This window comes from Lactuca saligna, chromosome 9, assembly GCF_052625555.1.
Source record: "Lactuca saligna cultivar CGN05327 chromosome 9, ASM5262555v1, whole genome shotgun sequence".
Taxonomy (NCBI): Eukaryota; Viridiplantae; Streptophyta; class Magnoliopsida; order Asterales; family Asteraceae; genus Lactuca; species Lactuca saligna.
Window position 1 is genome coordinate 106,955,140 of NC_136425.1, and position 14,087 is coordinate 106,969,226.

The window sequence follows — 14,087 nt, forward strand, 5'->3', positions numbered from 1 at the left end:
AAAAAAGAAACGCGTGCCTATTTTGCCCTAATACCCATCAAAAGCATTCTTCCGTTTTTCTTCCATTCGCTCCCAGCAATCGCCGTTTTTCTTCCATTCGCTCCCAGCAATCGATCCGAGCCACTCCAATCTTGCCCGTCGTCGACGAACGCAGCCGCTGGAACGCAGCTGCTGCCTAATCGTCCCTGGAACAAGCCCGCTGCCACCGATCGTCCTCCCATCTCTCGCCGACGATTCAGGTATGTCGCTATTCTTCTTTCTTCCTTATTTGTTTCTGAAAACTGTTTTTTTTTTTTTTTTGCTATTCTTCTTTCTTCCTTCTTCTGAAACCGATTTCTTGCTGCTCCTAAACATGAAAATCGAAAATCCATATCATGTTATGTTATTTCCTCCTGATTTCTTAACCTTCCCTTCGTGAGTAAATTTCACAGCATTGCTGCAGAAAACGAGATAAAATTTTATAAAAAAAGGTTCAGTAGTTCATTTATACATACATGGAGTATGTAATCTTTCATGTATAAATAAATAATTCATTTGGGAGATATGCATTTATCTTGTGTTAAGAAACGTAGTAGTAATAATACCTGATCAAGTTGGTGAGAATTTGTCGAATTCGTAGAACATCACCAATAACCTAAAAATGAGTTATGATGTTAATGTATAATTACTTATTTGCCCTTTATATATAATCATTTCAAATAAACAGAGATGTAATAAATTTTTTTTGTATAGCATCATAAATTAACGATTTTTCATGTGCATACACTTCCAAATAGAAATTACTAAGCGTAAAGGGTAAATATGTCAAAAAGAACTTGCCTCAATAGGGACATCATCTGCTACATTTCCTTCCAAAATTAGCATCTTTTTCAGCGATGCTGCGGCAGTTTGTAGTACATGCTTGATCACCTCACGAGGCCTAAACTTTGTAGCTTCAAGCTTCATAACACCTGAAAACAAGCATATAATATGTTTAGATTTCTGAATCTTCTATAAGATACATACATGGAGTAATACATAGGCTTTATCCTTATTGAGAAGTTATGGATTCATGATTCATGATTCATGATTCATGATTCATTAATAAACAATTATTTCATTATTAATACAAGAAAGGACAAAAAACTTGACCTGATTCGACTTTTGAGGGGTCAAGAATGTCATTTATAAGTTGAAGAACTAAATCACCCGAAGATAACATGACACTCAAGAGTTGCTTTTGATCTTTATCGAGTTTTGTTGTTGATGAAATCTCTGCCATGCTTACAACTCCTAATAAAGGAGATCTTATCTCATGTGACATGGTTGCTAACATCTGTTTTGCTCTCATTGTCTCCTCTACAAGAAAATAGATTGCATATAACTTTAATAACCATAAAAAAAAATAAGAGAACGTATAAGAAGTAACAATGTACTTTTATTTATTTTTGAAATCATATATGCTCTTGTTGTTATTAGGAAATGTGCATTATATGTTGATGTTATACGCTGAGTTTGATGTTAAATGAACGAATCCTAATGTTTTCAATGGACATAATGAAATGTTAATATGTTCTATGTATAGGATTATATGTTGATGTTATGTGCATTTGTAATGCATTTTATGTTGATGTTATGTATATTTGTAATGCATAACTTGTTGCTAAAACATGCATTTTTTTTTGTTGAATTGATCAAAGAAATGGGAGAAAAGAAGGATAGGATTAGTTGGAAGGTAGAAGGTGTAGAGAAAACATTTCTAGAAGCTTGTTTACGTGAAGTTACGATCAATGGATGGGAAGGGAGTAGTTTGAAAGCACTTTCTTGGAGAAATGTAGCTGAAACACTAAAAATTGAACATAACTTTATTGCCGACCAAAAACAAATGAAGAACCGTTATGACTACCTAAAGTCAAAGTTTGGTGCTTTTTTGAAGTTAAAAAACAAAACCGGTAATGTGTACAATTCAACAACCAACACCTTCAATCTTTCCAAAGAAGAATGGGAACTAGAAGCGAAGGTATTTTGTTAATTTATAAAAAATAGATTATATTGTTTTTAAACAATAATTTTTTTTTCCAAACAATCAAACAAACATGTGGATTCTTTGAGACGCACACCATTACCGTATCCCGACCTTTGCACACAGTTGTTTGAAGGCGCGACTGCGACAGACATGCATAGTTGGGGACCAAATTCTACCCTTCCCCGTCCTACTCAAGACTCAAGCCACTATAGTTTGCATGACTTTGATGACATCGATTGCACTCAACAAGAAACTGTAGGTCTGAGTGACGAGTCATCTGGTCAATCAAAAAAACAAAAGACTACAGATACGGCAAAGAGTCAAAATAAAAGTAAAGATAAGGGTAAAGATAAGGGTAAAGATGCATCAAACTCAAGATTGCTTGAAATCGGGGAAGATATTGCCACAGTTGCTAAAATATTTGTGGAAAAGCATTCTTCTTCAGATTTGGGTGCGTGTATGGAAAAGCTGGAGAAGTTAGGATGGGAAATATTTGATCCAAGATACACTACTGCCGTTGCTCTTTTTGGTGAAGGCGTGGATAAGAGGCACGTATGGTTAACCATTGACCCAGCTATTTGTGAGAATTGGGTCAAGACTGTTGGAGCGCATTATGGAATGTTTCGCTAAGTAGATTTTTTGAATGTGTTGATGGTTTTTTTTGGATAACTAGATGGTTTTTTTTTGGATTACTTGATGTTTGGTTTGGATTACTTGACATGAATGATTTGATGTTTTGGATTACTTGATGTTTTGGATTACTAGATTATTATATGATATGAATGACTTGATGTTTTGGATGAATTTTTATGTTATATGTTGTTAATATAATTGTTATGTATTTTCAAAATAACAGATTGTTTATGGATTCGGATGAAGAAATTGCGTTTTTCCTGTTACTATGTTGCTATTGGTTGAATCTAGCATCCAATAGAATTGGAAGGGCAATTGATAATGATTCGGAAATGAGTGGTCATCAACATACGCAAGAATTGTTACATGGAACTTCTACACAATGTAAAGACCTGATGCGTCTTTCACGTGAAGCATATGTACTTTTATGCAATCATTTTAGACGAAACAATTGGTTGCAAAGTAGTAGGCATATAAGCGTTGAAGAAAAGATGGCTATGTTCTTAACTACTATAGCACATAATAAACGGTTCAGGATTATCAAACGAAGGTTTCAACACTCCACAGAAACAGTTCATAGATGCTTTCATGAGGTGCTAAATGCAATGATGATTTTTGCAAAAGAAGTTATAGTGCCAACGAATTCTAATGCAACTGTGAATTCCTCAGAGAGGCATCGTAAGCTAAAAGAAATCTTTCCTGGAGCAATAGGTGCACTAGATGGAACTCTTGTACATGCAGTTGTGCCTGCTAATCAACAAACTCGCTATAGGGGAAGAGGAAAAGGTGAATGCTTTCAAAATGTTTTAGGAATTTGTGATTTTGATATGATGTTCACATTCGTATGGGCCGGTTGGGAGGGTATAACACATGATTCGCAAGTTTTGAAAGAAGTTGCATGTAACCCGACGTCAGGCTTTCCGTTCCCTCCTCCAGGTTTTTAATTCTTTTTAAGATTATTCTAAAATATGATATTAAATTTCTATATATAATACTTCCTTTACTCATGTGTACAGATAAATATTACCTTTGCGATGTTGCATACACCAACACTCGTGGATTTATGACTCCTTATCGCAACACGAGGTATTGGTTAGCCGAATATCGAAGGCGACGTCCGTTAACTAAGGAAGAAAAATTCAATCATGCACATGCGCAACTCAGAAATGTTATTGAACGTGCTTACGGTGTTTTGAAGGCGAGATTCCCAATTCTAAAGCGAATGGCTCCTTTTCCTTTTTCAGTGCAAAGAGATATAGTCGTTGCTTGTTTTGCAGTCCACAATTTCATAAGGAAATGCGATATTCATGATGAGTTATTTATGGCGTTCGAGGAGAACAATGCTCAACCACAAGGGGGACAAAATGATGGCGAAAACGTACACAATATGGAATGGGGTTCACAAGGAAATGAATACATGGATAATTTACGTGACCATATTGCGAATCAATTGGGGTGAAATTAAATTTGTAGGATTTTAATTGGATTTTAGTATGATATTGTGGATTTAAAAATATTTATGTTTGATTTGGATTTGTGTTTAATTTTGATTTATGCTAAATTTGGATTTTATATGGTGTTTACATATTTTTTAATACATAATTAAGAATTTTTATTAGGTTATTTTCTAAATAAACAGTTGAATTTAATAAAAAATAAAACAGAAGGGTAAAATGGTCATTTTAATAATTCAGCAGAACAATTCAGAGGTCCCAACCAAACAACATGTTAAACATTCAGCTCTTAAAATTTCAGACCCTCTTAAAAATTCAGACCTCTTAAAAATTCAGATCTTAAAAGTTTAGATCCTACCAAACAGCCCCTTAACCCATTAAGGGCTTAACACACTAAGGACTTCATCCATTAAGTATATTATTGCTTAGATTAATTTCTACCAGTGATTATTATTTAACATTTCACTTATTAAATAATTCCCGTGTGTGTGTCCTGATAATTTCTCAAATGTTAGTATTTTCTCAATTAGCCCATTAAGGACTTAGTCCATTAAGTTCTTTACTCTACTAGATAAATGGCATGGAATAGTTTGGGCTTAATTCACAATCCAATCCCAATGGCCCAAAAGTGGGTCCAAAAAGGTCCAAGGCCCAAATGCTAACAATTAGGGTCTTCCACCCAAACATGGCCCAATAGTCCCAACACCAATCTCTAAGCCCATTAGGGTTTGCTAGCGGGACACCACCGACTACCACCTTGGGTAGTGGTGGTCAACGACAGTTCGGGGTGGTGGTTTTGATTATTTTCATTAATCTTTTTCGCTAAATACAATTACAAGGCTTTTAATCCAAAAATAAACACACTCACACACACACGAACTACTCTAACACACACAGCCACACCATAGTGGCTGGCGGCGGCTCGTGGCGGCAGCCACCACCTCACGGTGGTGGTGATGGCTGTTCCGGCCAAAAAAACTTCCACACACTTCTCTATTGAAATAAACCCACACATACAGGATTTTTATTTGTGATGTGCACCCCAGCCACACGCTTGGTGGCCCACGACGGCGGTAGCATCACTAGGAGGTGGCAGTAGCGACGACCACCATGGCAGGCGGCCATGGTGGTTCTTTTCCTCGATTTCTAGCCAGCAACACATATCTTTGCGTGACACGAGACCACCGCTCCCACCACCAACTAGGCGGCTAGTGGCGCTGAAACAAGCTGGGGGGTAGCGACCAAAAGTCGTTGCCGGTGACAACAATGATCCCGACGTCGAAATTGAAGAGAAGAATGAAGAAATCGAGTGTTGCTAGCATACCGAGAAGTTCCTGATCGCTCCTGGACGATCCGACGACGTTCTCAGCTTCCATCTTCAGTTTTCATCGACTCTTGCGGTTGCACACACTGACATCGGCATCAGGGGCTGTTGGGTGGCGTCCGACGGAAAGGTTGCAGGTGGAGGGATTGCAATCGGACCCGAGATCGGCGGTGGCGGCTGGAGGGGCGTGCATGGCGGCTGCTTCATAAGGATAGGGTTAGGGTTTTGGGAGTGATGACCTTTTGACGAGAATGATATATCACCGGGTTCAATCCCGTGCTCATTCAAACTTCAAACGAAATTGACACTTCGAGTCCCTCCTTCTCATAACTCTTCAAAACAAATCAATAATTTACACTTCAACCCCCAATACTCCTAATTCCTTTCAATTTAGATCCTAAAAATTACCAAGTAGCCCCAAATTCTAAAATCCTTTTCAAATTACATCCGAAACTTACACTTTAGTCCTTCCCTCAAGATTTATGTCAAATTGAATCTAGGATTTACCAAACCACCCTAAATCTCCAAAATTATTTACAAACTAATCTAGGAATTACATTTATAAATTTACTTGAATAAACGGGGCGTTATAACTCTCCCCCACTTAAATTAGATTTTGTCCTCGAAATCATTCCTTACCATTCCTTACACGCTAACTACTCTAGTAACATGGTCACCATCCTGGGCACACCCTAACCTTCTCAGGGTAGCTGTGACCAATCATCACAAAGCCCTAACATCTGCAGGCGAACTAATCTCTCGTAACAAGCTCACATCTACTTCCTCTGGATTCTGATGTCTCGAGATGCTCTGAATCCCCGATTTGCCTGAAAACACTGATCTGCCTGAAACGCTGACTGTCTGAAACACTGAACTACCTGAACACTGAACTGCCCAAAACATTGAACTGTCTGAACACTGAACTGTCCGAAACACTGAACTGTATGAACACTGAAATGTCTGAACACTGAACTGCCTGACACACTGAACTGCCTGAAACTGGATGCTGACACATGGCTGCTTCCTATCATCTACCGAGATCTACCTGATCTTAATTTTCCGTCAATCATATGAAATATCGGGTTCCAGCCCAACTGCTGAGCCAAAGGACTCCTTACTTAGTCACCTCACACAATTTCTGAGCGAAATTCTTCTCTGAACTAGCTGCCACTAGTTACCACACCACTTGGGCTCTAATAACTTTCTGATCTAACCGATCGAGTCCATATGTCGAATCCTAATGTCACCAAACCCAAGGCTAAAAGTGATTGCTACATGACCATTGGTAGCCTTATGTCATAAATGACCTCAAGCAGTCCACTACTTCTCTGCTCTCTTCTCTGTAGTGGCACTTGTACAGTCTTATCACTGGCTTAACCAAGTCTAATCCTTCTGGGAAACTCCAAAATCCAATCTGTGGATTTCCATATCATCACTGCTATACCCGAACTGGTGGGTACTACTGTCCTTCCTGCGTCCTAAAGATGCACTCACGCTATCTAATAACCTAGTGAATGCTACGGCTAGCCCCGCAGGCTTACAACACTCTATCACTATCTAACAGCTACTGAATGCTACGGCTACACCCGCAGACTTACATCACTTCCCTCACTAACTCGCTGTTGGGGAGTGCTGCGGCTATTCTGCAGTCCTGCTACACTCTCGATTCTGACTCAATACTGCCTACTAATCTGAAAGCATCCCATGCTGAACCTTCACTAAATCTGCATCTTGACTTACTCGAATCCTGTTGGCGATCCTCCAACCTAGTTTTTCCGAACCAGCTATCGTCTAACGTGATTACTATGATCATCCTGTAGCCTCGCTACACTTCCCGTACTGTCTACCTGCTGGTGAATGCTACGGCTGTCCCGTAGTCTTACATCCTAGCTAATATCACGTCCTGCTGAGAAAATCTTCAACCTAGTTTCCCAAACCAATCATCTACTGATCGCTATTACACACACAGTTAATACTAGGGAGTTTCCCAACTCCCAACTCACGCATTTCTCAATCCGATCAGCCACTCGGACTACTATCTTGCTCAACAAAGTCGCGAACTCATCCCAACTTCGTACTTTCTTCCGTTCTTGACTATACAAGGGTTCCTCCCCCACTTCGATTCAACTAGCTCCTTAAAGTTCACTGTCTGGAAAGGATTCCCAATCTTTCTTACCACCCATGACTAAACTGGTAGAACCACGCTTACCCTTTCTAGTGTTTTCAACACCAGCTAATCAAAAAGATCACCCAACTTCCAAAAAAAATCTGAATAAATCTCCAGTAATAACCCGCTAGACCTAGGAAGCTCCGAATCTCAATTGGAGACCTCGGAATCTCCTACTGTATCACGGCCTCTATCTTGGCCGGATCAACTAAAATATCCTTCCGATTGACAAGGTGCCCAAGAAATTGCACCCCACGCAACCAAAACTCACAATTGGAGAACCTTGCAAAAATTCTCTCCCTCCTCAAAGTCTCTAGCACCTCCCTCAGGTGCTTCTCGTGCTGCTCCTCAGTCTTGGAATAAACCAAGATGACATTGTACTTCCCAATCCCATAATCTGGGGGATTGCCATATCACTATTTGCTAATGCTTCTCGGTATGCAATTGGTATATGACATCTCTTTACAAAATAATAATAATTCGGACATAAATGGAGGTGAACCCATGGAACGAAAGGCTCCATTGTGCAGTTTCCCGCAAGCGCTGCACCGAATATGGTCCTGCTGGTCTCTCGAAAGCTAATCTGAAATCTACGGTCTCCTCCTGAGACCCCTCACTATAAGCAACTGATCTGGTTCCCTTTTCCCAGTGTGCTCTAAGTTAATATCCTGCTCTCGAGCTCTAGAAGTCATATTACCCATGGTCTTGCACCCCGAGGTACTCACGATCTCCCTACTATCATTCTACAGTATGTGCTGGTAAATTACCTTCTTCTTTTCCTCATCTAATGCATACTGCGGTACCATGTAAGCTCTTTCTCGAGACTTTGCAGTGAGCTCTACCACAATCTCAGTCGTCTGGTGGAGATCTAACAACCATTATGCCAACTGCTACGCCTCAATCTCTTTGGCACACTCTACCCAGAATCTGGTCTAAAAGTCATCCCATGACCTAGCATTAACCGTATCATCACTCAACCCAATACCAACCTTTTCCTATCAATCTCGTGCTCTATCCCTCAAGATATAGGAAACAAGTCGGATCTTGTCTCCTTTCGAGACGTTTGGTACGAAAGTGTTGGCGACATATGCCACTCATCTGCTGCTAACAATGGGGTCCCTAACCCCCATGACAATCTGAAGCTTCACAAACTCTGAATTCCCGAAACATCAACGTACGGGTCCCTATCATGTCTACAACCTCAGTGCAGAAAGTGCTCAGCCTCTCATCACAAATCTCTATAATGCCCTCCTTGATCATATTGAGGATCACAGGAGTCTGGTCAATGATACTGCGGATAACCTCATATGGAATGAACTCCTTCACCTGATCATCGAGCTTCCCTGTTACAGAGTTCGAGCCTGATCCCTCGTCGACACCAGAACTACCATCTGTTTACCACATATTATCACTATACTTGGCAATATACCATCACTAACATCACAATACTTATCCAACCTCGAGGGATCTCACACGCTACAAGTTCTCAGGTTTCATATCAGCCTTCCTTGATTCGAGTACAGATCCTCTGCTTTCAGTAGTATAGGCCCCTACTACCTTCCACATCTATCCGTACTTTCCTCAAGAACTGCCTTGACTCCATCAAGTCCCTTCTACTACTACTACTTATCTCATGCTAATCTCATCCTAGGCTTGCCCTAGGGAAATCTCTGACTCCACTAACTCACTCCCCACCATCAACTACATAATAAGTTCCTGCTTTCTTCCCCTAACTAGCTCGCGAATACTATTACATATTACTCAGACTAGATAATTCTTCGAATGAGAGACCCTACCTAGATCCGTAACCCTAACTAGCATGCAATTCTCATAAAGCTGATACCCATATAATAGGCACATAAGGCATCCTTCCTAGATCCTTAGCCCTATTCTAGCATGTTGTTCTACAGAAAATGAAACTGATATTCATAACATAAACTTGTATGGGTAATTTGGAAGTACTTACTTGAGCTCAGCTGATTGCATGCACCACACCCTTTTCTCTTTTCAAAGCTCTTTTCTCCTTTTCTAAAACTCTTTTCTTTATACTTTTTCTAAAATTGTTTTCTTTTCTCAAAATTCTTTTGTAACCATGGTTTTTCTCTAGAACTTTATACCACTTCCTTATTTTGAGTTCAGACACACTCGAGAGTGCACTCGAATCTCTCAAACCAAGGCTCTAATACCAACTTCTAACATCCCAAAAATACAGTATGAAAATTTCGTTCAATTTAATATTAAAAACCATAGTCGATAAACCTCATATAAAAATCATAAACAATGTATCTTAAAATATTATAACAACTGTCACGTATATCAGAGTATAAACATCTTAGGCTGAACAAATGGTGTGTGCACTGCAATCTTCCCGAGCTCCTCTTTTGAAAACTGAGTAACTGAAACCAAATCTAAAACTGTAACCACGAAGCTTAGTGAGCTCCCCCAAACTACCACATACCGTATAATAACATATAACACATAATGGGCCTTGCCCACTGCATCTGACCGAAGTTCGGAAACTACATCGGACCGAAGTCCGGAACTAACCAGGGCCTTGCCCTCTGCATCGGATCGAAGTCCGGGACTAACTGCATCGGACCGAAGTCCGGGACTAACTGGGACCTTGTCCCTTGCATCGGACTAAAGTCCGTAACTAATTGCATCGGACTGAATTTTGGAAACTAAATGGGCATAACATAGCATAGCATAAACATATCAACTAGCATGAACACATAAACTGCATACTGCTTTGGGTCGTAGCCCAGAACACATAACACATAAACTATGTCTGAGCTACAAAGGCATCAAACATTCTAACTACTGCATCAGACTGAGGTCCTGAAACTACTACTAATTAAACGGGTCGGCATTGTGGCCTTAGACCCGTTCCTACTGGAAGGAAACTCACCTCACATTGCTGAAGTCCCACAGACTCAATCCCACACTGCTGTAGTCCCGTAAGCTCGACCCCAGCTGCTAGATGACAGATTCCCGATCTATCAACATCAAAATAACACCCAATTAATAACTGGGTTCCACTACATAACTATAATTACATACTTTAGATAATTACTACATTACCCTAAGCATGGCTTACCCAAGCCCCAGGTCCAATCCATAGGCCCAAAGTCAACTAGGGATCAAAGCCCAACATATGGCCCAATTTTCCAAATTGGGCCCAAACCTCCACATTGACTTCCCTTAATGGCCAATTGCTTAGTCCGGTCCAACATGTCTCATTCTAAGGGCCCAATATTGTACAACTATCTAGGCCTAAAATATGGCCCATCTATGGCCCAATTTTCCAAATTGGGCCCAATCCTTCATATGGGCCTTACCCTAGAGCCCAACTAATTACTCTAGTCCATTTAATTATTCTTGGATGGCCCAAGAAAAAGCCCAAGTGAAATTAGGGTTTCTAATAAAATAATAATTAGGGTTAAGTGTTTCTCACTGAACCCATTAAGGACTTAACCCACTAAGGACTTAATCCATTAAGTACATTATTGCTTAGATTAATTTTTGCCAATGATTATTATTTAACATTTCACTTATTAAATAATTCCCGTGTGTGTGTCTTGATAATTACTCAAATGTTAGTATTTTCTCAATTAGCCCATTAAGGACTTAGTCCATTAAATTCTTTACTCTACTAGATAAATGGCATGGAATAGTTTGGGCTTAATTCACAATCCAATCTCAATGGCCCAAAAGTGGGTCCAAAAAGGTCCAAGGCCCAAATGCTAACAATTAGGGTCTTCCACCCAAACATGGTCCAATAGGCCCAACACCAATCTCTAAGCCTATTAGGGTTTGCTAGCGGGACACCACCGACTACCACCTTGGGTAGTGGTGGTCAACGACGGTTCGGGTGGCGGCCACCACCTTACGATGGTGGTTTTGATTTTTTTCATTAATCTTTTTCACTAAATACAATTACAAGGCTTTTCCTCGATTTCTAGTCAGCAAAAATCTCACAACACTTCATGGTTCAACAACAACATGTATCTTTGCGTGACACGAGACCACCACTCCCACCACCGACTAGGCGGCTAGCGACGCAGAAACAAGCTGGGGGTAGCGACCAAAAGTCGTTGCCGGCGACCACAATGATCCCGACATCGAAATCGAAGAGAAGAATGAAGAAATCAAGTGTTGCTGGCATACCGAGAAGTTCCTGATCGCTCCTAGACAATCCAACGACGTTCTCGGCTTCCATCTTCATTTTTCGTTGACTCGTGCGGTTGCACACAATGACATCGGCATTAGGGGCTGTTGGGTGGCATCCGACGGAAAGGTTGCAGGTGGAGGGATTGCAATCGGACCCGAGGTCGGCGGTGGCGGCTGGAGGGCCGTGCATGGCGGCTGCTTCATAAGGATAGGGTTAGGGTTGTGGGAGTGATGACCTTTTGACGGGAATGATATATCACCGGGTTCAATCCCGTGCTCATTCAAACTTCAAATGAAATTGACACTTCCAGTCCCTCCTTCTCATAACACTTCAAAACAAATCTGTAATTTACACTTCAGCCCCAAACACTCTCAATTCCTTTCAATTTAGATCTTAAAAATTACCAAGCAGCCCCCAATTCTAAAATCCTTTTCAAATTACATCCGAAACTTACACTTTAGCCCCTTTCCTCAATATTTATCTCAATTTGAATCTAGAATTTACTAAACAACCATAAATCTCCAAAATTATTTACAAACTAATCCAGGAATTACATTTATAAATTTACTTGAATAAACGAGGTGTTACAGAGAGAGAGAGAGAGAGAGAGAGAGAGTTATTTGATAATTATGCTATCAAAACAGATTCCAACGTGTCGTGACCAATTTAAATAATCATAAATATTTATAAATATTGTTCTAAGAAATATTAACTGAATCTATTAATATTGAAAAGATTATGATCGACCACCTTAATAAATAAAGAAATTGATTTATCAGAGTAATTACATTTTCGTTTTATTCACATTTTGGTAACTTTTTTTTGTATGTATCTAACGAACTTTTTGGAAGTGTTCATATATGACTATTATAATCATATGTAGCAAGATGTAGCAAGTTACAACCGGTCATAATGGTGATATGTGAACACTTCCAACAAGTTCGTTACCCGGATGTATGCAAAAAAATTCTCAGATATGAATAAAACAAAAAAAGATTACTGTGATAAGTCAGTTTTTATTTTAATTTTTATGCATTTTCCTTTTAGTATCTTGAAGACTAGTACTATAGTTCAATGTTAATACAATTATTTTATCTTTGAAGAAAAATAACATTTTTTTTTCAGAAAGATATTATTCAATATTATATTAAAAAAAAAAGAATATCATACCTTAAAATAATCGGTTTTGTCAATATTTATCAAATTTTCACTAATTTTGTGTAAACTAAAATCACAATATACATTTTTGTAATATTTTTAGTTATCTCTAGCATCACATTTCAAGAAATTTACTTTTTCGATGAAAATGATGGTTTTACTAATAAAATGTTTTTTTGGGTACTTATTTTTGCATGAAAAAGGTTAATCTGAAAAAAAAAAGAGAAATCTCAAATTGTCTAATCATCTGTATTTCTTTAAAATGTTGAAAATGTATGCTCAACAAAAACTAGTATATACTTTGGCTCTTAGACATTTTGTTCCAATGAGTTTCATATTATGTTTCAGCTCAAACACACACACACATGTACACACATTTGAGCTGTTGTGTCTATAAAAAGAGAACCGAGTTATGGTTCTCCTTACCCCTTTCAAGCATTCTTGGTGGACAATATTAATATGTGATCATTCTTTGTTTATTTACTATGTTCATTTACTATGTTCAATTGTTAAGTTACAACTTCCGAACTTATCTTTTAGTCATTTAACTTAGAGCATTATCTTGGTTTTATCATTTGGTATCAAAGCCTAGATTGGTTGTCTACTATCCACTCTAACCAGATTATCATTGTAAGGAACCTTGGTGACTTACATTTCTGGGAAGCTTGGAAGTATTCTTTGTATGCCATCATCGTTCAATTTTTTTAAATGTCTAACTTAAAACCGATATATGTTGTAAATGTTGGGTTTTGAGCAATCTAACACTTCCTAAGTGTGCATGCAACCCTAATAAACCTTGGATCTATGTTTGTCTAAATACATGCAAAATAATAAATTTCCAAGGTTTATAACCTATCTAACATGGCATGGGGAACATTTCAACATAAAAGAGTTAGAAGAGATTACATACCTTTTGGTGAGTTTGGTTCTAAGGAGTTTGAGGGCAAAGCACCCATAGTGTGAATGCCTCAAATGGAATCACAAAACACCACAAACTCTTGGAAAACTTTGAGAGAGTATACACCCTTGTATAAAATCGGCCACACACATGCACACACACACTAGTTCACTAGTTTTTTCTTAGGCTCCATTTCATGCTCCATAAGCACGCTTATATAGTGTGCATGGTTAGGGTGAAACCCTAATAACCCATGTCTTTTCCTTTTCAAGGATCC

At 39.0% G+C, this 14,087-nt stretch overlaps 1 protein-coding gene across 1 annotated transcript; it reads right to left on the reverse strand.

Moving 5' to 3' along the window:
* Positions 1-372: 372 nt before the first annotated feature.
* Positions 373-2,102, reverse strand: LOC145016631 (histidine kinase 5-like). The gene is made up of 5 exons (XM_078974883.1): positions 2,076-2,102; positions 1,132-1,363; positions 820-950; positions 585-634; positions 373-436 (listed from the first exon to the last, which is right to left on the reverse strand). Exons 1-5 carry the CDS (start codon positions 2,100-2,102, stop codon positions 373-375), a joined length of 504 nt encoding a protein of 167 aa, XP_078831009.1.
* Positions 2,103-14,087: the final 11,985 nt, after the last annotated feature.